This window comes from Acanthochromis polyacanthus, chromosome 11 (genome assembly GCF_021347895.1).
Source record: "Acanthochromis polyacanthus isolate Apoly-LR-REF ecotype Palm Island chromosome 11, KAUST_Apoly_ChrSc, whole genome shotgun sequence".
NCBI classification, from domain to species: domain Eukaryota; kingdom Metazoa; phylum Chordata; class Actinopteri; family Pomacentridae; genus Acanthochromis; species Acanthochromis polyacanthus.
In genome coordinates, this window is record NC_067123.1 from 20,386,686 (window position 1) to 20,411,505 (window position 24,820).

The 24,820-nt window shown below is 39.0% G+C and overlaps 1 protein-coding gene across 1 annotated transcript in view; it reads right to left on the minus strand.

Moving 5' to 3' along the window:
* LOC110951139 (collagen, type XXII, alpha 1) overlaps nt 1-24,820 on the minus strand; it is a 62,918-nt gene that overhangs the window by 15,370 nt on the left and 22,728 nt on the right. Inside the window, 33 exon segments of the mRNA XM_051955231.1 lie at nt 2,184-2,228; nt 2,439-2,492; nt 2,699-2,734; nt 2,823-2,900; nt 3,422-3,466; nt 5,148-5,252; nt 5,829-5,882; nt 6,001-6,054; nt 6,141-6,194; nt 6,273-6,326; nt 6,856-6,869; nt 6,872-6,908; nt 7,133-7,165; nt 7,258-7,299; nt 7,499-7,552; nt 7,875-7,937; nt 8,026-8,070; nt 8,202-8,255; nt 9,576-9,629; nt 9,742-9,795; nt 9,910-9,963; nt 12,423-12,476; nt 16,483-16,536; nt 16,691-16,744; nt 18,208-18,237; nt 19,057-19,092; nt 19,625-19,678; nt 19,785-19,838; nt 21,689-21,733; nt 21,846-21,899; nt 24,071-24,124; nt 24,216-24,269; nt 24,366-24,419. Of these exon segments, the coding sequence (XP_051811191.1) occupies nt 2,184-2,228; nt 2,439-2,492; nt 2,699-2,734; nt 2,823-2,900; nt 3,422-3,466; nt 5,148-5,252; nt 5,829-5,882; nt 6,001-6,054; nt 6,141-6,194; nt 6,273-6,326; nt 6,856-6,869; nt 6,872-6,908; nt 7,133-7,165; nt 7,258-7,299; nt 7,499-7,552; nt 7,875-7,937; nt 8,026-8,070; nt 8,202-8,255; nt 9,576-9,629; nt 9,742-9,795; nt 9,910-9,963; nt 12,423-12,476; nt 16,483-16,536; nt 16,691-16,744; nt 18,208-18,237; nt 19,057-19,092; nt 19,625-19,678; nt 19,785-19,838; nt 21,689-21,733; nt 21,846-21,899; nt 24,071-24,124; nt 24,216-24,269; nt 24,366-24,419 (1,680 nt within the window).

A 24,820-nucleotide genomic window follows, 5' to 3' on the forward strand; every position in this document is an offset into this window, starting at 1 on the left:
CTTGGCCGAAGGGATTTGCTCCCATTCAGTCCCAACTGTGTTAGTGAGGTCCAGCTCTGATGTTGGGTTCAGTCTTGATCACAGTCAGTATTACAGTTCACAATGAAGGTGTTGGATAGTTGGTCGGGGCTCCGTGTTCTTCTACACCAGACAAGACAAACCATCTCTGCATGGACTTATGTACATGGGCGTACTGAAACAGAAAGGGCCTTCTCTGTTACCACATCTGTTACATAATTGTGTAGCATATCATTGCATTAAGGTTTCTCATAATTGGACCCAAGGGATCTAACCCAAGTGAAGAATAACCTTAGATCAATAGCTAAACAGTACATGTATTCAACTGGTAAAGGTAAATTGGAACTATTCTTGTATTAAATCAAAGAGACTCCTTTGATTGTCTATTTGGAAAAATAATATACGAACAGAAGTTTTTAAAAAAATAGAAACGTTTAAGCAGTCAGTAGCAGCACAGTCATAAAAACTGGAGCACACACATCAGAACCTGGACATATAAAATATCGTATGAGTTTGAACAGTTCCACAAGAGAGCAACTCCACATGCAGTTGTGGACCTTAAATTACAAATGACTGCGGTTTGTTGTTGTTGTGACCATACCCAGCTGTGTTGCTATGGTGCCAGGATACATCACAGAGTGAGGAAAAAGCATGTTGTCACCACTAGTTTGACAGAATAAGCACGGTAATTAAACTGAGTGCAGTTACTCTTTAACTCAAACAGGTTCCTTTGATTTAAAATGTCCACCAAGCCATTAGGTTACTCAGATCTAAACTTAGAGCAGCACTGATATGGGTTTGTTGGCCAAAGCTGCATGACAAGCTAAATGTTAAAATTGTCTTTGACATGCTAAAGCCTTTTAGAGATGCTTTAGCAAACAGCGACTTTGCATCACATGAACTCAAAGCAGTTACAAAGTGGTGCGAACCCCATCATGGAACGTTTCAGTCTTTCTGTTTCCACTGTCGGGTAGATTTCAACAGCCTCGACCTTAAATTCCAAACATGTCAAAACAACAACAAATAGTACTTCCTGGATGTAACTGTTATGTTCTATATGCACAAAGAAAGTTTGTTATGTCAGCCTGTAGGGTCAGCTTCACATTATAGAGATGTTTGAGAGACGACTGCTACTCTATGAGAGCAGAAAAATGGTACTTATCTTGTCCTCTCCAAGTTTAACCAATCAGCATCAAGAACCACACAGCAGCATTTCAGAACTTGTCAGAAGTATATACCACACTGTAGGTTAGTTTGGCCCTGGAAGAGGTTCTACAAGGGCAGTTCCTGTATTTAGAACATGTACAAATGCTCGTGCTGCCCTGAAACAGCCCACAAGTTCCTGCTGTGGAAACGGCCTATTAATGTTCCTTTAGGTTTCTGTCCAATGTTCATTCTCCTTTAACCTCTATTTAGGTCTTTGCCAATTCTTGGGAAACATATTTAGCCTCTAAATGCACCACTCTGTTCAGTTATTTGGAGCTTTTTCACAAAAAAGAGCTGTCTGCTGTGGTAGAAAACAACATGAATCAAGACGGTAAAGCTGCGGGTTAGAAATCCAAAACAGTTTGGTGACAAATGCTTTATTAACTTAGCTCTGACAAGCTACTCTTCCACAGCCATTTCAGTCGTGATAAGGTGAGTCTTTTAGATGGTGAAAGTCTCTCTGTATTCCCATTATTTTACAGTGGACATACCACAGCTGAGCAAACATCTTAAGAGAAAAAGACATAAGAAATATTATTCGAGATTATTGTGGCCTAAAATATCTGAATTCGCAGCAGCTTTTTTAGAAAACTGCGATGCAAATTGCGATGTTTTGAGTATATTTGTTGCAATGAAATTGCAGGAGACAGTGACAATTGCTAAAAAGTTGCATTTTTTTCAGCTTTTAGGACATGTTTCAACATTCTATTTGACAATATTTATTCCTAAAGTAATTCTATAACATGCTCCAACCCATTTACACAAGCTCACACACCACAGTGGGACTTTAGCACCATCCAGATACTGGTTTAGCATGAAGTGGTTGGTAGATTTAAGGCACAAAATGATAATTTACGATTGAATGATTCATATTTGAACGTATCTGTCACTGAGAAATAGCCAGAAAGAAACCAGTACTACCATAGTATTGGTCGCTCTCTGGTTATGTCAGTACTTACAGGCTCTCCGGGTGATCCCTTCTCTCCTGGCCTTCCTGGTAGACCCTACATTTGGAGAAAAAGCAATGAATTAACCTCTCTACCAGCTGAAGACAAATTCTTTATCACACACATCCGCCAAACTATGATTTATCACAGGAAGTGAAAACAATCAAATTGTAAATACGAGACGAACGATCCAAAGAGAGTGACTAAGGTCTTTCAGTCTCCTCTATTTAATGAATAATTCATTTCTTTTTAATTATTGAGGCTTACATTATGTCCTGCTGGGCCTTGAGGACCTGCAACACCTGGGGGACCCCTCATACCCTGAAAGCCAAATACACACATTCAAGAAACACAGCTGATAATTATGAACATCCATCCATCCATCCATCCTCTATACACCGCTTTATCCTCACTAGGGTCGCGGGGGGTGCTGGAGCCTATCCCAGCTGACTCGGGTGAAGGCAGGGGACACCCTGGACAGGTTAATTATGAACATGTTCAATAATATTATTTATGCAAACATTTACCGCTGATCCAGGTTCCCCATTCTTTCCTGGGGGGCCCTGCAAACAGCAACATTGTACACTTTAGATATGTGCAAATAAAACAGGAACAGATACATGGAACACTGGCTAACAGTGACGTTCATACCGGTGGTCCCACTTTGCCCTCTCCTGCAGAACCCCTGTCCCCTGGTAACCCTGGTTCTCCACGTGACCCCGGTTGGCCCTTGGAGGAGGGGGAAAAGCAAAGTTTACTTCTACCACAGGACTCCTTAAATAATGCCAGTTCAGCTGTAATGTTTGGCTAAGAGTCTGGCGTTCATTGATGACTGCTGATCCCAGAAATACCACTCAGTTTTTAATCTGCGATGAAAAAAAAATACAATCTAGACTTGACATTTTGGCACTCAGAAGAGAAAATGTATTGGTGATGGGGGTGAGCGATTTGACACCATAAATCCAGAAAATGCCCCTGTCCAGCCTCACCCACTCGGTGCCCGTGACATCAAGCTCTTCACAGCGAAGAGGCAGTCATAATCAGAGTAACGGTCACAGAGCAGTGGACACAGAAATTGCTTTTGCTGCTTTCAACAAAAATGAATTGTTTTTCTCATCCGTACCAGGACAAAAAAATGAAAAAGTTTTCACATCAACAAAAGAGCACCTGTGCATGATTTAAAAAAAAAAAAAAAAAAAAAAAACTCAGACAACCTATAAAGCTCTTGCAAACTTCTAAAGCGACATTACCTTTGGTCCTGGGGGTCCTTGAATTCCCTGTGGTCCTTGTTCTCCCTGTAATATCACAAATGACATGAATCAAATTGCTGGCACCTTAAACACAGGGATGAAACCTTGTTCGAATAAATCATTTAAGTCTGACAGTGAGCTTGAACTGCTGTTCTTCGTGTTTGTAGCTGCAGCGAGGCCTCAGGGCCGCACCTGGCAGCTGTAAAAAAAACAGAACCGCTGTGAGCCAAATCTGTTGTGCCCCTGTGCAGCTTTAATGTGATATGTCTTAACAATGTCTTTCCTGTTTGCTCCTGCTTCGTCAGCAGGACGGCCACATGTCTGGTGTTGAGGAAAAATGATGAAGAAACATGTTGAGCAGCAGCGCAAAATGTGCCTACTCAGGCTCGTTTTCTCCCCATACAGCTGCTCATATTACGCTGCGGTTCAACAGGCCGGGATGTGTTTACAAGCAGAACACATGTGGAATACAACAGACTGTTCAGAGGCACAATTACAGATGAGATCCTAATCATCCAAATTATGATACACACACATGTCTGTCGTTAAAATCCTGCTTGCCATCATCTATTTTCACGCACAGCCAACTTGTAATTAAGTCTTTAAGTGACAAGTCAGGTTTCCTCACTCAGGTTTTTGGTATCTGTAAATACAAACTATGTGCTGTGCAGCTAAGCATTACTCAGATCCACAGAAGTCCATCATAAATGCTAGTTGAGTTTCCAACCATGCAAGACTAAATGTGTGGCAAAATGTGTATAAAACTAGAATCAGTTCCATCATTTAAACATCAAGAGTATTCAGTTTGAGACTACTGAATAATCTAGTAAGTGTAAAGACGTATAACTTCAATGAATAGCCGCAGAAAAGCAATACACGATACACACCACCAGTCAAAAGTCTGGACACACCTTCTCATTCAATGCTTTTTATTTGTATTATTTTCTACTGAAGATTAACACTTTTTTCCATAAAACATAATTCCATTTGTATTATTTTATAGTTTTGATGTCTTCAGTATTAATCTACAATAATAATTAAATAAAAATAAATAAATGAGAAGGTGGGTCCAAACTGAGTAAGTAAATGACATTGTGGAATAAGATAATTTCTCTACTTTAAACCTATTTAAGGAGGGGAAAAAAATTTAATAAAATTATTATGGACTAAAATATGTTCAGACATGACTGTAATTAATGATAAGCTGAAGCACAGGCAAAAATTCTAGCTTTTGAAAACATGATTATTAATAATTACAGTCAAATAAACGGTTCACTCCTAACGATAGTAAGGAATAATAAGAAAAGCAGTCCTCTAAGGCAGCTCAGTCGCTGTATCATTTCCAGTGAAGTCCTGATAAGCCTGCAGGGGTCGATATGTAGTCGGATCTCAATCATGTGATCATCAGCAGACAGCTGACGTAGTGTTCACTTGTTGTCATAGTTACAGTGACGCTGTGCCGCTGTCTCACAATGATATAGAAATCTATACCAAATCCATAGATCCAGACTATAAGTCACATCACTGCTAACATCTAATAAGTCGGTCCTTGTGTCATTTCTGACCTTCCCTGGAAATTTCTTCCAAATCCATAGACCATTTTGAGTAATGTTGTGAACGACAAACAGACAAACATCCATTGATTGTCACACAACTCTGTCTCAAACAAATGGTAATCTGATATTCCACTTTGTATGTAGGGTGACAGGTAAAATATGTGCCTTACATTTTGCCCATCTTTGCCTTTCCCTGTTGGTCCAGGTGGTCCAATCACACCGGGCTCTCCAGGTGGGCCTTGGGGACCTGCTTGTCCTGGTTTGCCCGTTTCACCCTGAAATAAATGGGGGTAGAAAAAGACGACATTATTGTCTCTCAAGGCTACAACAGGCAAATGAGCAGTTGTCTTAGCGATCTTTCTGGCTCTGAATTCAAGAACAGTGAGGATTCTACTTTCCATAGCAACATTTAAGGTAATTAAATTAGCAACTGACTGTGATAAAGTGTACAGCAATACCACAGTCATCGTCGCCGTTGAAACTGATATGTATCATGCCATGTGTTTTGGTAAATTATTAGCCTCTAGTTGTCCTAAATGACCAGTAATGATATGATTAAAAATTGCCACTGTAGTATGTTGTGGGGGAAAAAAACGGAAAACAAAGAAGATGAAAAAGCCCTGAGAGATAGTGGAAAGTGTTATGACTTGCTAGTGAGAAACTCCTACATGTAGCTGCTGCTGCAGGACTGAAACAAAATCAAAGGCTGAAACAATAACGGAGGACATACAAGGTCGCTCACGCTTCTCTGCAGTCTTATTTTCTCTCTGCGCTGCCAAAACCACTCCCAACATCATCTGAAAACACATCCACACCAGTGTACACATGGCTTTTAAGAACAGGTGGCTGACCTTGTCTCCTCTCTGTCCAGCTGGACCAGGAGGCCCGATGATCCCAGGTATGCCCTAGAAAACAGACGACTGGTAGTTTAATTCTGAAGCCATCAAACATTCACAGTTGTAGAAAATGCAACGGGCATCATTGAACTTAAATTAATTACAAAAGATTTTTTAAAAGACCTACCACATTTCCTGGTAGTCCACGGGGACCCTGAGGGCCAGCTATGCCAGGTGGACCCTGGGAGAAACATTAAAGTCAGTACAATGGAGAACACCGTCCCTCTTGGTGTTTAAAGGTGAATCCTATTAAATCAAACAACTCACAGGGTCTCCAACACGTCCTGTCTCTCCTGTAGGACCGGTGTCCCCCTTAGGACCCTGGAACAAAACAGCTAATCAGTTTTGGACTTAAAATGGCCGTACAGTCAAAGAATGAAGGCATCAAAGGCTTCTTACCGGTAGTCCAGGCTGTCCTTTAAAACCTTGTTCACCAGGTAACCCTCTTGGACCCTTTAGAGAACACACACAAATTAAAAGACTAGAATTTCTAAGGAATTCTCGAAATGTAAAGATTGCTATTATTCCATAGAACAAAGACATAGAATAAAACATCCACAGACCAAGGACTACAGATGGAAATTAGCTTGAAGCTAAATCTGGTGCAGCCATCTTTTTAATGTAACTGCACGCTGTCCTTTTACAAATAAACTTGAAAGAAAGAAAGAAAGAAAGAAAGAAGAGGAATAACGACAATACTCTGTGTCAGAATTATTAATGAATCTTCACAGTCTGCCTTGAGAAACTCAAACATAATGCATTTTTAAGTGTATAAATTTAAGTGTGTACATAAGTCAAACTGCCTATTTCATCCTAATTATACCAATATGTTCTGTTTGATCTAACATACTGTACATCTCTAAACCAGAGGCCAGTGTACTACTGCTTCACTCTTGCCATTTCTAATCTCTACTGACATCTAGTGGATTACTGCACATATTGCCAGATTTAATTTTCTTGCAAATGAAGACCAAAAACCCACCATCTCTCCAGGTTTCCTTGATCCCCCTTCTCTCCTTTCTCCCCAGGGTTTCCCTGGAGGCAAGAACAAGCAGCGGAATTAGAAGTTTGCAAGAAGTAATTGTGGAAAAAGGGAAGAACAGACGACAATTTAAGTCAGAACTCTTTGGAAATCGAGCATTATGGCGATATACAAATCCAAATATCTGCTTTGGATTGATCAGTGAAATAGCCAAAATACCCATCCCCTAAATACTCTCAACAAGTTTGGTCTGTGCAATTAAAATAAGTCTACTCACAGGTTCTCCAGGCTCAGGGATGACATTTGCCACCTGTGAAGGAGACAGCAGATGAAAGTTTGCCATATGCATACGAAGCCAATATGCAAACATGCACACTAGAAACAGCATGAAATTGTACTTACATTTCCTGGAGCGCCAGGCGGTCCCCTAGCTCCCACTTCACCCTGAGGCATGAGACAATATGTTCACAGAGTCTGCATGCTAATGACTTGATTAGAGCTAATACTGCAGGGTGACCATTACTGAAACAGGAGGACGACTCTGTAACTACTCTAACGCTGCAGGGTCCATGGCAAGAACTCAGACATTCAATTCACCTCGTAAAGTTCTTCATTATATCAGAAAAAAATTCTTATTATTTACCTTGTCACCCTTTTCACCTTTTGGCCCCAGTGGCCCCTCCTGTCCTCTTTCTCCCTACGAAAAAAAAGGAAATATTTAAAGCATTTTTGTACAGATAACAGGCCGTATAGGCATATTATACAGGCAATTTGGGGCTTTTTCAGTTTGAAATTCAAAGTGGCACTTGGGTACACGCTGCAGAGCCTGAAGTACTCCCAGGAGGTTACCCAGCCTAACCATGAACATTAAGAGCTGCTTTTATAATTTGATTATATAATGTGTAAAAATGAAGTGAGGATACATCCCCAGGCATGTTTGAAGAAATAAATCAGACACAAAGCTGTGAATGAACACATTCCTGGTGTTGTTTCATTAAAAGATGTACAGTCACACCTACCGGAACACCTCTGTCTCCTCTGGCTCCATCAGCCCCGCGTTGTCCAGGGGCCCCAGCTTCTCCCTGTGGAAAAAAACACACATGAAAATAAAGCATCTTTCTTTATTAGACAAAATATTAACCAATAACCAAACAAAAAAAGACAACTCACTCTCTCTCCTGGAGGTCCTCTTGGTCCAGGAGGCCCATCGTCACCCTGGAGAGAAAACACACAGCCATTCAAATGTCAGCTTTGCATATGGAATACACATGTTGTCTCATAAGCTGTTTACTACATGTCTGTTGTCATGTCCAAGTGAGATCCTGGGTAAGATTGAGCTGCAGTACCTTAGGTCCAGGCTTGCCTGGAAAACCATCTGTTCCACGCTCTCCCCTGGGCCCCTTCACAGACACAAGATTACAGTTTAGATGTCATCCTTTAAAAACCTGAACGAGTCAAAAGCATTTTGCCAGCTGCTGTAACTAATGAAGTGTAAATGTGCCACTTGGTCTAGCCTCAAACTGAATTTACAGGTGTCAGTATAAAGTTGATGTTTTGTTTTTTGTTTTGCACAAATACAACATACACTACTGTTCAAAAGTTTGGGGTCACTCAGACAATTTCATATTTTCCATGAAAACACACACTTCTATTCATGTGCTAACATATTTGCACAAAGGTTTTCTAATCATCATTTAGCCTTTCAGCACCACTGGATAACACAATGTTGCATTAGAACTATTCTATCAATCTAGTGATGGTTGCTGAAAATGTTTCTCTGTACCCCTATGTAGATATTCCATTAAAAATCTGTTATTTCCAGCTAGAATGGTCATTTACCACATTAACAGTGTCTAGAGTGCATTTCTGATTCATTTAATGTTATCTTCACTGAAAAAAAATGTTTTCCCTTCAAAATAAGGACGTTTCTAAGTGACCCCAAACTGTAGTACTTGTAGTACTTTAGTGTATAAATTGATTCATGTGTGAATATGATATAAAATATCTGAACAAACTGGAGATGAAAACACTGAGGTGAAGAACCAGATCTTTGGCTAATGACTTGCACCTTAGACACCTACAGATTGTTATAATCAGTCACTAAAGGCCTCAGTAAATAAATTTAAAGCTGTGTACATATTTTTTCAGCCAATATAGAGAAAGACTCCACAACTAGCTGAATAACATGCATTTAATAAATCCTGCGCTTGTTAAGTTGACATCACTAGCTGTTGCCTGCTTTCACATTTAGTGGACAAAAAGGACCATCAGAATCCATTTCAAGCTGGGTTTCAAATATTTACTAATCTTCTAGCTTGTGATTCATGTGCACCAACCCTGCAAAAATATATTGGGTCCTCAGCTGCTAAATGCTAACCTCCGCTCATCATCTATTTGCTAATTTATCAGTTAGCTTTGGGCGTTTTCTGAGCTTTTAAACTGAAAATATCTCCCTGCTGCAGCTGGAAACAAGCTGAGAGTGAAACAAAGCAGTCAAGTTGTGGGCAATTAAACAAAACAGAAAGCTAAAAGACACTAAAAGCTTCCATAGACGAGAGTTTCCTGCAGACTTGGATGATAATACAAAGTTATTTTGTCCCTGGAAGTGACCCTCTTCAAATTAAACACAGTCATTTGAATCATTATTCACGTTTAAATTTGTGATTGGTGCAGCTCTAGAGTGTAGACCATAAAAATGTTAATCTAAAGGTCACACTGACCATGGCACCGTCATTTCCAGGAAGACCGTCCAGACCATCTTTACCGGGAAGACCCTAAAAAAGATCAGGAAGAAAATGTTGACATTTAATGACACGAATGGAGAAGCAAAAACAGAGACTGAACACACTTTAATGTTTTTACTCAAGATTTAAAAGGTCGACTCACAGGCTTTCCAGACTCTCCAGGTTTGCCTGAAAATCCAATTTCACCAGGAAGCCCCTTTATAAAGAAACAGGAGGTATGTCAACATGATCAAACATTACGTAGCAGATGTTCATTCATCAACAGCAAATGAGTATATTTAACAATTAATTTCAGTTTCTGTTCACTTACAGGAGGCCCAGTGTGTCCTTGGATTCCTGGTGGCCCAGGAGGGCCCTGAGGACCCTGCAAAGTGCAGAACAACATTAGTGAAATTGATATCACTTGATTATGTTCTCACATAATGTGGATTTTTGACAAAGTGTACAAGTTATAATTAAAATGACACTACCATTCAAAAGTTTGGGGTCACTGAGAATGTCCTTTTTTTTTTTAAAGAAAAGCAGTTTTTTCAATGAAGATAACATTAAATTAATCAGAAATACACTCTAGACATTGTCAATGTGGTAAATGACCATTCTAGCTGGAAACAGCAGATTTTTAATGGAAAATCTACATAGAGGTACAGAGGAACATTTCCAGCAACCATCACTCCTGTGTTCTAATGCTACAGTGTGTTAGCTAATGATATTAAAGCCTAATTGTTGATTAGAAAACCCTTGTGCAATTATGTTTAGCACATCAATAAAAGTGTGAGTGTTCATAGAAAACATGAAATTGCCTGAGTGACCCCAAACTTTTGAATGGTAGTGTATATAAAAAACAAACTTTTCCCTATCACTATATTTTTCCAAATGTGTTCAAAACTAATACTCAGACTTTCTACAAACAATTTTACTAACGTGAAATTAAAAAGAGACTACTACCACTTGTGCTGTTATGCACTTGACACATCGAGCAGCCACTAGAGGGGGCTATTATAGCACCGTATACAGCTGATTTAACCCTGGCAACCACTTGTACAGGGGGGGGTATTTCTATTCTGCTTCAGGGAGCAATTTGCAAAATGAATTGACATAACCTGTTGGTTTTAATCCAGGCTCTTTATTTCCATCTATTAAAACACAAAGTGACGACACCTCCGAGAGAGCAGCAATTTTGTGCTTTCATGAAAAACTGAGCCGCCCACACAATTACGGTACCAAATTAATTCTCCTCACTTCTCCTTGAGAGGTCACTGAGGTGCTAGAAAAAGCACCGACAAGAGCTGTACGTAAACAAGAGGTCGTGTTAAATAGAGCCACACCAACATGGAGTTTCAGTGTCAGTAATTAGATCGGATAATGTGTAGGACATGGGAAAATATAAATGGGAAAATAAACAGATCTTTTTTTTAATAAAGCATAATGTTTATATAGTCATTTAGATATGATTAGAAACTTCAATGTAATAATACTATTGTTTTAATTTGTAGGAAAATGAGAAGCACATCTTATCTATGGAAAGCCAGCTACAAAATGCTAGAATAACATCACATATTGTTGGATTATATCCTGGGAAATATGCTTAGCCAGTACCAGTTAGCATAATTTTGTTAGTTTCTAAGAAGTCGCTATTAACATATATCCATATACTGGATGGAGAGGGGACAGATCCTTTGGCTTATATCACTTTGAAAGCAAAGACATATAGATGTTTTTAGAATACTAGTAACTAGTCTATCTGAAGTCTTTCTTAGAGGACATGCTTTATACTTTATACACAGTAAATATTGGTATTTTCTGTATGCACGTTACAATTAGAATCGGATTGGCTCATTTTGATTTTCTACTACATGGACATAACCAAAAATTGGAGAGTATGTGTTCATTTATTGGTCATTCCAGAACTGGTGGACATTCACGTCCTACCCAATAAATTCAAATAATTCATGTACAAAACACTAAAACATGCAGCAATGATAATGATAATGAAAAAATGCCTTTTCAGAACTAAAATGCAAATTAAAAGCAGCTCTCGCAAACAGTGTCAAAAATGGCATTCAAAATCTTCATTTCTGAGAAAAAACATTAAAATCTGATATATATTTGATAATAAATAATACTTTTATTTTGTTTACATCTGCTTTCTGGATGACATTGTAGGACATACTTTATTCTCTGGTGCTACACTAGCTTTTACCTCCTCCTGTCCAGCAGAGGGCAGCAATGCAAGAAAAATACGAGATGGTAGTTGACTAAACTGACGGTGCTGCTGCTGTTTATAGGCATCTTGATGGCTGCAGTTACCACAAATGGAATAAGTACATATTTGTAAGGTGAATGTGACACTGAAGTCATGCCAGTATTTTTTTTTAACAATGTGCTTTTGGCATTTATGTTGTGTAAGTTGAAGCAACATAGCTTTGCTGAGTGTGCACCATACAAAACCATAAAAATGTCTAAATACCATTTTTAAATCCTTTTGTCTTCAGCAAAGGAATTAGGGAAATAGAGTAACAGTTTTAAATCCATTTGTTCTATTTCCAATGTGGAAGTTTTAATGTATAGGTCTGAGAATCTGGAATTTAGTTTCAAGTAATTTTGTCAAACTCATCTGCAGATATTCATTTATAAAAAAAGATAAAATAAATAAGAGTCAACTTTTTGGACCTTCTTATTAAAAATAAAAGTACATCAACACTATCTGCACATCTCTGGTGATTCTATGGATATATTCTTGTATTTGAACTTGTTTTATACTTTTGATATTGAGCAAAGACAAACAGGAAAGTTTGTATGTTATAAAAAGAAAATTGTTCTTACTGGAGGTCCTGGCAGGCCGTCCACTCCAGGCAGTCCACTTTCACCTTTCTTTCCCTGAAAGACAACAGCTTGAATAATTGAGAGCAACATAAGAAACACTGAGTACATAAGGTGAGCATGCTTTCAGGGTTGGAGCCACCGCATGGCACACTGAGGTCATTCACTCAGTATTCTGTCCAGAGTCCTGCAACTCTGGACGAGTTCTGATTCTGCCGTAAAAACAGACTTCAGTGCTTTTAGATCTTGTACTTCTATTCAGCATTTTCCCACCATGACAGGTTTTAAAGCTTTAAAGCTGGGAAATAAAACCAGCACTGTATTTATGGCTCTGAAACAACTAAACCTCCTGGAAAGGACTGCCTAATCTGGCACATATTCCCAGTATATGAAAGGTTCTGAGATGGTTGTTCTGGTTGAAGTACAATACGATGAGTCGTTTTCCACATTTGTTTTAAGACCTTGTAGGTGTTTTTGTCTTACAACTTGGATGCATTTACAGCGTTTTCATCTTTCTGGTTTGATAAGCTTTTTGTCCTCCTTTTCAGCGTTGGAACATCCATTTTTGAGTGTCATCAGCCCAATAAATGGCTGTTATCAGGGCATATAATTCTCATACATGTGTGCTCACTGGGACCTTCAACACCTTCTAGCAGACTCAACAGACCATTAGCACCTCATTTATGTGCAGCTGCAATTTTGCACATATCAAGGAGAACAAAGGTCCGCATTTGGAGGACAGAGGAGTACACTACCGTTCAAAAATTTGGACTCACCCAGACAATTTCATGTATTCCATGAAAATTCACTGTTTTATTCCTGTGCTAACATAATTGCACAAAGGTTTTCTAATCCTCAATTAGCCTTTCAACACCACTAGCTAACACAATGTAGCATTAGAACACAGGAGTGATGGTTGCTGGAAATGTTCCTCTGTACCCCTATGTAGATATTTTACTAAAAATCAGCTGTTTCTAGCTAGAATAGTCATTTACCACATTGACAATGTCTAGAGTGTATTTCTGATTAATTTAATGTTACCTTCACTGAAAAAAATGCTTTTCTTTCAAAATAAGATTGTTTTTGTAAGTGACCCCAAACTTTTAAACGGTAGTGTATATGTTTGACTGATAACATTTAATTTACTTAATTGAATAGTAAAATTTGCTATTTTTAGCAACCAAGCCATTACAAATGGAAAAGGAAGTTATATATGAAGAGTTCATTTACAAAAACAGGCAACTCTGTTTTATACATTTTCAGAAAACTCATTTTTTTTATTGCCTCTTGAGATAATAATAACACTAATAATCTATCTTTTTTGGTAGTGTCTACAGATACGGACCCCTACCCGTAGCCTGTGGACTACGGATACGGCACTTTCCATTTGCCAGACAGATACGGACCGTACGCGAGTCTCGCGAGTCAAGAAGCTGCTAACCACTGCAAACTGTTGAAAGGTAAGCAAAGGTTAAGGTTTGAGTTAGTGTTAGGGTCAGGTTTAGGGTCCGTACCTGTAGTACCGATGCTACGGGTCCGTACCGCTAGCATCTACCGGGAGTCACATGACCAGATCTCGTGTATCTGATTGGCAAATGGAAAGTGCCGTATCCGTAGTCCACAGGCTACGGGTACAGGTCCGTACCTCCAGCAACAACCTTTTTTTTCTCTATTTTGTCATGTATTTTTCTCCTGAGTCAAATCCACTCAACTTCAGTTTGATTAATATTATCTCAAGTAAACAATAAAATAAAAAGGTTTCTGAAAATTTATCAAAACGGAGTTATCTGTTTTTGCAAATGAACTCTTCATATATACTTTTGCCTCCAGTTTTATCCGATTTTTCAAATATTTGATGATGCCATCCTCTGCAGTCCTTGAAGACAGTCCCTACTCCAGGCTTCACTCAGCTGTCATATCAGGGTAAAGGTGAATAGACAGGCTTCAGCAGCAGTGACACCAGACAACAGATGAGAGCTTAGAGGCAGTGGAGGTGAGAGTGACTCAATCTATACCAAGTCAACCCTACAGCCAATTCTATCAGCGCTGCCAGAAGTAGAGACCACCCTATTATCACAGCTCACAGCACTGCCTTCACCCCACTCAGCCTCCACCTCCATCCACACACACACTCACACTTTCTCCCAGAGCAGCTTCAGCTGAGGTATAACAACCCTAAACCTTGAGAAAATAGGTCAAGCTCCTCACAATCAGTTTTTTCTTTCCGGACTCTCTCGGAAAGCATCCCATCGGGTTGCAAAATGCTTCAGCTGGATCTCCAGTGATACGATTAAATAAAAACAAGCCAGGGCAAGACAGACAAAGAGTTTCTACACATTAGGAAACATAAACCCAGTGCAACTGCTTCATCCATATTAATAAACTATAAATTCCTCGATCTCTGAGATGCTCTGGACAAAGTGCATTCTGGTGGTAGGGGAGTCTTTCATTCATGGCCAGAGGAGACTTGGCTTGACTCCGTTGCCCAAGTGAGCAGCTGAAAATGTTGATCCCAACATACTGCTGACGAGAAGTTAATTGCTCCCAGAGGAGAAGATAGAAGGGAGGTCACTGTCTTTGTTAATGTTTTAGAGGAACAAATTATGTAGAATCACTGTGTCTGTTTTAATTACACGCTGGTGCGTAATGAGACCCGTGTGGAGAGAGACGGAGGGAAGAGAATATGAGGAACAAGGGACAGTTTTTGTAGATAATTCTACAAAGCACTGATAACAGCTAGAGTATCAGATCTGATTAGCATGAAGAATAAATATCAGTTTTTTAGCTTCTAAATAATCTAGCTGCAATATGATAATTGCAGCTCTGGGACTAGTATAAACCCAATTACTGCACATCGGAGTTTTGTTCTACTAAAGCTTCTCTGGAGGCACAATAATAATCTAATTTTAGTCAGCGGACATTTTTCTGCATGTATTTTTTTCCTGTATTATTAGTGTTTAGCGATTAAAACATTATAAATGCATGAATAATGTTTAATCTTGACATTATTCTGTGTTTCTTGCAAAAAAAAGATCTAAGGAGCAATCACCGTTAAGGCTGAGATGAGGAAAATTTAGTAATGTTTCAGCGCAATATTGTATGACAGATTAACGAGACAGTAACTGCTAAGACCGTCTATAGACCCATGGTAAGACAGGAGGAAGCTACTAGACACTACAAACGTTTAAAAGTTTGGGGTCACCCAGACAATTTCATATTTTCCATGAAAACTCACACTTTTATTTATGTGCTAACATAATCACACAAGGGTTCTCTAATCATCAATTAGCCTTTCAACACCATTAGCTAACACAATGTAGCATTAGAACACAGGAGTGATGGTTGTTGGAAATGTTCCTCTGTACCCCAGTCATTTGCCACATCAACAATGTCCAGACTATATTTCTGTTTAATTTAATGTTATCTTCATTGACAAAAATTGTTTTACTTTCAAAAACAAGGACATTTCTAAGTGACCCCAAACTTTTAAACTGAAATACACCTGCAAAACCAAGGAACTTTTCTCGTCCTAAACTGGGCCTTCAAGGAAGAACCATCCTCTCAGGTTTTTCGTAGATTCTGCTTGCATAATAATCATCATAATAAGATACTAAACTCTTGAATCTGAGCTCAATACACAGGAGCTCAATACATGGAATTACAGCATGTCTTAGAGCAAGTATTGGGGATGAAACTGTGGTTACCACATCAAAACATCCCTGATGCCGCACTGTTTGAAGGATACAAAAATCAAATTAAAATAAATCCTTCTTTACAGTTTGAACCACCAATATTTGACCAGGCAGCTTGAATTTGCCACATGCAAGACAGATGAAACAGAAAAAGTATCATGTGTTTAAATTCCTTTGTCTACATAATACGACAACCAATAAAACCAGTTCAGTCTGTTAGCGTCACATGTGATGTTACCTGAAGTTTAAATAGGATGAACAACACAGAAACAACATGAAAAGATCACTTGCTATTTGCAGGTATAACAGTTAACAGCAAACAATCAGTGCAGCCGTATTCAGACAGTTTTACATTAAGATGAGATTCTTACCCTCTGGCCAAACTCTCCAGGTTCACCAGGAAGCCCCTGAAGACCAGGAGGACCCTGAGGAATGAAACATCACAATCAGAAAAAATCCACACAGCATGAGTGGTATTTTGATGGACTGCTCAGTATAGCATCTGAACAGGTGGCTTTTCTACAGAGACACTATATCAAAAGGAAACATAGGAAGGAAGTAATATATCAGGATCCTTACAGGATGCCCTTGGGGGCCATCAGCCCCTGGAGGCCCGGGAGGTCCAGCATCTCCCTGAAACAGATCGAGCACACGATGTGTATTAAACATTTCAATCTATAGACAGTAAGCTGTGCATTGATATTATATAGCAATTTGATGAAATCAACTAATCTTAAAGTCAATGTAGAAAACAAATGCCAGCAGAAGTTTTGTGATTTTTTTCTTAAATCAACTTAAAATGTCTTGTTTTTGTTGTCAGACTGGGCCTGCTTTACTAACTTGACCTGCTTGAAATCAGTTGAGGAGATGAATGAATGAACTCACTGCACTTTTTCAGGCAAGTGTATAAGAAACCAAAGCCACATATTGCAGATGTCCTAGGATAAATTATGAGAGGTAAAACTATCCAGAGACTCTTTGTGTTTGCAGTTTGAAGAAAACAGACATGATGTGTGTCTTTGATACATGTGAAATGAAGTCATGGCTGTTTCTTTTGATACCAATGAAAACATTTCTAACCACGACAAAGATGAAATCGGTTCCTTTAAAAATTGATCAAAATCACGGTAAGCAGCCTCACATGTTGTCTTTGGACTGACTCTGACACCAAACTGATACAGCAGCTGTAGCTGGAAGTTCTTCTTGTTATTTAACTCTTTACAGGTCCATCTGACTAGGAAGTTGATTCAATCTGATATTTTACATTTATTGAACATGTTTTCTCAAGTTCAGTTCATTTAAAAAGCTACACAGCCCAGCCAAAAAAAGTCACACACTCTAATATTCTGTTGGACTGTCTTTAGCTTTGAGTATGGCACTCATTCATTATGGCATCATTTCGATAAGCTGCTGCAATCTCACAGCATTTATTTCTGTCAAATACATTAATTTTTCACCAAAATTAACATTTCAAATATGAGCAAACCTAAAATGTTTACTACCTTTCAAGATGGCTTAAATTGTGAAATTGCACACTACCATTCACAAGTTTGGGGCCACCCAGACAGTTTCATGTTTTCCATGAAAACTCACACTTTTATTCACTATCGCACAAGGGTTTTCTAGAACACAGGAGTGATGGTTGCTGGAAATGTTCCTCTGTACCCCTATGTAGATATTCCATTAAAATCAGCCATTTCCAGCTAGAATAGTCATTTACCACATTAACAATGTCTAGACTGTATTTCTAATTCATTTAATGCTATCTTCATTGAAAAAAAAATGCTTTTCTTTCAAAAATAAGAACATTCTAAGGGACCTCAAACATTTCAATGGTAGCCTATCTTAAATGTTATTTCTGTGAACATGACAAAATACCCACCACCACAATTTTGTCCATATTATGTATTTATGTGTATTTCTATACTGATTATTGTGTTTTTCATGATGGCATAAATACTACATCAATATTTTTCAGTCTATTCTTCTCAAGTCATGATCTGTTGTGGTACATGAATGTACAGTTTATGATAATTAAATCCAGCTATCAATGAGCCAAATGTGAAAAAGGACTTTACTGTTAAACAATTACTCACCTTTTCGCCTCGTAAGCCTTCTTTCTGTACCTGAAATCAAAGCATTAAAAAAAATTGTTACATTTTGTAATTTCCATGTGTCACATTCTAGACTAAGGCAACTTGTAACCATACCAATCTAACAACGGTGTTTTATACTGCATTTAAAACCAAACAATCTCTGTGGTGTCATGTGGAAATGATATTGTTGCTTTCTCTGTCAAACTATTCCCAGTTTTGTTGCTACTAAGAAAAATAAATATACTGGAAGAATGTGTTCTTCTGTCGGTCAAAAGATTGCAACTAACAAAGGTTTTCATTATCAGTTGTCCTGCTCACTATAAAAAAAGCACATTAACATTTTCTCCAGCTCAATGGGAAATAATAAGATTGTTTGTTTTATCAGACCAAAAGTACAAAACCCAAAGAAATTACATTTACTATCACATATAAAGAATAGCATCAATATGTTAGTACTTTAAGGAGGTGAGACCAGAAAAAGAAATATAATTGTTGCTTGAATAATGACTGAAATAAGTGATAATTCATGAAAAAGTCTTCCTTCCACTGAACTGAACTGTAATTCTTCACAATTGTTGACAGTTTTTTAATTTCTTTCTGCACAGCAGCGCCACCTTCCACTTCAAAACAAGGTCAGTAGGTCACTCTTGGCCATGATCGCCTCATGTGTCTTTAGCAATAATCGTAAAAATGGACTTAAAATTGCAAAATATGAACTTTAATTAAATGCTTGTTTTTCGTGAAGAGCTCTTAATCTTTGTAACTCTACTGTGTTCTTTATCTCGACACAAACCTATAATTCCTAAGACTATATTTCTTACATCCTTTTGATGTATTTTTGGAACTTACCGCATCCCCAGGTAATCCGGGAAGGCCTCTCTCCCCCTGTGACACAGTTCACACATCAAGGATAAACACCCCGTCATTAGAATCAAGAGACTTTCAGAGCAAAGCCCCCTAAGCGATATGATAATGACACAGCCACGGCCGTAATTTATGAGATGAGTCATGTTAAAGGGTGCACTTATTCTAGGCTGAAGGAAAGTGAAACTAGTCACAGAGAACCACAACAGCTCTTTGTGCTTATGTGTGTGCGTGTGCATCTGTGTGCATGCAAATGGGTGTGGTGTACGCATGTGTGTATCCACTAAGTCAGTAATTACAGACAGACAAATGAGCTCCGCATTTTATTTTCTCAGACAAATGAGTCTGCTGACTTTGATGGTGCACTGAGGAGACTGAGGAATGTCTGGAGGAGGCAGACAGTAGCTTGAGACACTTCTGATGATACGTCTTTGAAATGATTTATATCAGCACAGCTTAATAACATTATGCTTATAGTAATGTCCTCTATGAACTGTTCCTAATCAGGTGAACAGTTTATTCTGCATACAGAACAGCAACAGGATGGACCTACCTTGTCACCTTTGATTCCATTGGGCCCAGGTGCTCCAGCCAGTCCTCTGAAACCCTAATCAATTGTAGACAACAGTTGATTAATTCAAGCGTGATCCCCGAAATGTGTCTCAGATTATAGTTGATGTATGTTCGAAATTACAGAATCTCCAACGACTTACATCTTTCCCAGGAACACCAGGTTTTCCAGGTAATCCATCCAATCCTGCCTCACCCTAAGATGGGAAAAAATATAGTGGAAAGACTTACATCACATCTTTACAACCGTAAACTGTAGCAGTCTACTTTCAGGAACGTAATGTAGAAAATTTCTTGAACTTCTAAAAATTGCCAAGAGAGCTTCCAATCCAAATACATATACATTGGTCAGTTGGTCTTAGTTTTGAGTTAGTCTGAGAGTACGAATAATACCTTTATAGGCTTGAAAATATATATGTATATATTTTATCTTTTTGAAAACTGTCTAACTTGTCAAACATTAATGTTGGAGAACATTTTAGAAAGTGTAAAACACCGTAGACCATTCCTCTCTAAAATGTCTCTGTTGAATCAGCCAGATGATGTTTAGTAGGTACATGTTGTGAAATGTTATGTAAACCATGTTCACCAACTTAGCTTAGAGTGTTAGCATGCTAGTATTCGCTAATGATTGGCACTATACACAATATAAAGCTGAGTCTATGGGGGGAATAGACTTATTCTGCAGGTCTGTATCATTTACCAAGTATAATAGTGCTGCGTGAGAGGTTATAGGTTCACCACACACATTACAATTCATCCTGAGGGAAACATGAATATCTGTACCAAATTTCAAGGCAAAGCATTTCACTCACAAATGACATGGAGATGCTGGAGGGAAAGTCACGAGTTCACCAAAATTATTAGAATTCATCCTTTGAGCTCGATGGATATCTGTGATAAATTTCACAGCATTTCAAATAACTCAGGCTGAACCAACCAACCATCTTGCCGGCCAGCATGCCAAATAAAGCAGATCTTTTTAAGCAGTGCACAGCACTGTATGACCCAAAACACATCTTTGACTCCTCAGTCAGCAAACACTGCCCTGACTTCAATCCCATGTGTCTCTTAAACCACCAGTTCCCTTTATCACTTTACTGAGACAAGTACTTTTCCAGTACTTTTCACCAACAGGAAATTGCTTAGTGAGTGACTGAGTGGCTGACAGACAGCTCTAAACCTGGCATCAGCATATCTGAATGTAGCTATAGTGTTCTCAGAACCTGCTACACATCCTCATGCCTTGTGGTGAAGCAATCAATGTACTGATTCCATGTTTAGTGCCTCATACAAACCACCTGTTCAACTGTTTTTACGTGACCTCTCAGCATGATACAGAAGTAACTGGTACGATTTGTTCTTATATCTTCCTGGTTTTACTCAATCTGTTACTTAAAGCAAGTGAAATATTGATTACAACAACATCGTAGCACAGAAAGCATCACTACAGAGGCAGAGTTGGAGAAGCAGTGAGGTAGCTGTTCGGCAAATTATTAGAATAGCACTCTAACACTACTGCGATGGCAGATGAGGTAAGGTGTTAGCAACTCAGACAGACGAAACTTCAGACATCAACAAAGCTTTAGCAGGCCTCAATGAGCTGTATTCTAGCCCTAAACGCCCCCACAGAATTCCAGACAGGAAGAGTGGAGAGTGAATCAAGGAAGCCACATCTGTTTGCACCATTACGCCCCGCAGTTCTCAGCTCCTCTGAGGAGAACGGCCTGTGTTTCACAGAAACTAACCCTGTGACCCTAGGTTCAACCTAGGATCACAGTTCAAGTCCCAGGACACACTGGGAATACATGGACGGTGTAAGTAAATGAGTGACTCCCTCTCATCATTCAGCAACAACCGTTTTGATCAAGTGCTCTTGAGCAAATCGTTGAGCTCATATTTGCAGCAGTTGAGCTGTGTGGTCAAAAGGCTAATGACTGTAGCAGGCGGCCCCCAAGCAGGTCAATGTGGAAGTGTGTGGAAAGTAAAGCAACTGTTTAAGACATCATTATTTTATTTGTTGAAACAAGAGTATAGTATAACTTACCCTGGCTCCTGGGGTTCCTTTTTCACCTTTTATACCCGCATCACCCTACAATGAAACATGGCAACATCAGACTAGATTTTCCAAAGTATCATCATCATTATCATCGCCATCATGTGTTTGCTAATCATTAGGTGAAGTACATTCATGTTATACTCACAGTGACACCTTTTGGTCCAGGTGTGCCAGGGAATCCCGCATCTCCTTGAATTCCCTACATAATATAAAATGAGCAATGCTTGTATTAGTGGGAGTTATTGACTCGGGAGTCTCACCAAAGTTCTCCATTGCTGACTCAGCAAGTGCACCGATGGCCAACTGGGGACTGCTGAGTCAGAGCTGAATCATTGTAAGAAATGCCACTGATCAACAAAGAGATCTGAAACCCTCAAAAAAGTAACAGCAGCTGTCAGTGACATGACCACCCTCTGGGAGAACCTTGAACTTCGACCTCTGACCTCACTTTCATTCTTTTCTTGGCAATGAAAAGACAGAAATGTATCTCCTGTCCTGATATTTAAAAGTAAGGTCATTTTTATTTTTTAAAGTTATCTTCTAAAATATTTTCCATTCCAAATAATACATCACATTTATTGCTTTTCAACCAGAAATATCTGTGTCTAAAACCAGCTCAGGTATGGAACCATGAATCCACCGCAAACGCCGCCTGTATTTCCACCAATTTTTAGTGAAAGCTTTGCATCACAAAAACAAAGGGCTCTTTTGTTGTCATTTAGTCAATGTTCAAGGATAAACAAGCAATATAGCAGAGCGTATTGTTTACATGCACGTTGTTTGCATCTTGTTTACAATATTTACGAAGGAATCGCATGAGCATCTATGGATGCTGTGAAGAAACGCATGAATGATTTGTAGATGTTTTTTATTCACAGCCTTTTGACTGAAACACACACTCTAATGGCATTGTTACATTCAGCTTCAGTCCTACTATCTCATGGCTCCCAACCAAAACATGGTAGAATTTTTTCTTTCATCACAGTTGTGCCAAAGAATAGCTGATTTTCAGGCTGATAGTTCAGGCAACAACTCTGAAGTGGTAATATACTGGAGCTGATTTAAAGATATACAGGCTGTGTCCCTGAAAAAAAATCCTTTCCATTTATGCATTTAGGTTTATCACAAAAAAATATGGTGTTTCTGTCTAAATCAGCCTCTATTCAGTGCGCCACAGTAAGACTGCATTACACTCTTCACAGCATTAGATATAGATACGACTATTATGATTAGACCTACGTGCTTATGCACTGCAAAGATAAAGTGATAACAAAGCACAAAATGCCTCTCTAATTGTGTTGACATTTCACAAAAGCAAAAGTGCAGGTGTAAATAATGCAGTTATTTTTCCCCGTCACAGTGCCATGGCTTACTGGGACACCTAAACAGAAGTAATAGTCTTCTTATTGATAGCACATGTGCTCTTCCTGTCATGAAAAGGTCTATTATATGAAGTAGGTTAGCTATCTTCCAGGTTCAGGCCAATAGCCTGAACATACAACTACTGTGAAGCCACACAAGCTAAAGAGGAGGTGTTTATGTGGCAGAACAAAACTGAACTAAAGGAACTAATGGTAATGTTTTAGATATCATTTCTAGGTGTAGCTATGGACAGCTTTCCACTGCAGCAGCTCGGGGCCGTCTAAAGATAGTGTGAATGTTTACAGGATTGTGACTATTTAATTCCATGTTGATGTAGCAAAACACAGTAACCTCAAAACAGGGTGGACTGTGCTACAAATATGTAAAAATGATGGCTGAAATGAATTGCTGTGAGTACTTGGCAGGTCAGAAATGCTCAACACTGCAAGCCAAATCCCCAAATTTCATTCATATTTGAAAAGTACTACGAGTGAGGACTTTTTAGAAGGTAATATCATTTCCCTGGAAGTTAAGTCAGACTCTGCTCACTGCTGAGGAAACCCACTGTTCCTCTAAAGACAGCCATTTCAGTGATTTAGTATTCCCTATATTGTAACAAAAAGGGGCACCATCCCCTCCAGTCTTGGGTTGGGCAGCTTGTCACAGTTCATTGGTCCAACCCGAGCCAACAACCCTCTCTCTTTCCCCTCCTCGTTCTCCCACCAGCTGCTGCTTCATCCAAGAGAAAATCAGCCTAACTGCTCTCCTCCCTTTTTCACAGGAAATCAATATCAGTCTGAGAAGTAATTGTCCAGAAAAACGCATGTACACCCACCTAACAGAACAAGTGCGTCTCTCAGATCAGTTCCAAAAACAGAATAACTAAAGATATTCCTCTTTTTTCTCTCTTAGTGCCTGACATTTATTTTAAAACCTTTCAACACTGATCCAAATGCATGTGCAATGAGTCGTGAATGGATTAAAAACTGGAACACCACATTCACCCACCTTTAATCCAGCTGGACCTGCTGGCCCTGGCTCACCATTCCGTCCTGCTGCACCCTAATTACGAAAAAGAAAATACATATTGGCACACTTTTAAACTGCTGCACAGCTTGTGTTTACACTGAAATCTAAAAAGTGTGCTTCTTACTTTGTCCCCTTTGTCACCGGGTAAGCCATCAATACCTGGCACACCACCAAGTCCCTGTCAGATCATTGGAAACACATAATTAATACCCGTACGTGACCTTTTAAGACTTAAGAATCAAATAAAAACCGCTCCACATCGCTGGGTTCACACCTTCTCTCCTTTTTGCCCAGGAGCACCTTTCAACCCTATACTGCCTGTATCACCCTGTAAATAGAAAATAAGTATTTAGATAGATATTTTGTCATACACAAGCATGCAGGTTGGCCGGTACAGTCGACGATGGCGTGTTGTCAGAAAATCAACCTGGGAGTGTCACAGAACATGGTTTAGTACACGGTGGCTGCATGATTAATGAAAAACACAGTACACGTGTTAGAAGGGTATTAATAGACCTGAATCATTGTACAGGGGAACACACAGTAACACAGACAAATGTGATGTGACAGTTACACACAGAACACAAAGGGCCACATGAAGCAAGATAAACAAAATACTTTTGAGTAAAGGCGTTGGAACCACATTACGCAGCCTTACCAAGACCCACTAAGATCACACACATCAACCAAAGACTCAAGGAACAATGGCTTTCTATTGTCTTTCAGTGT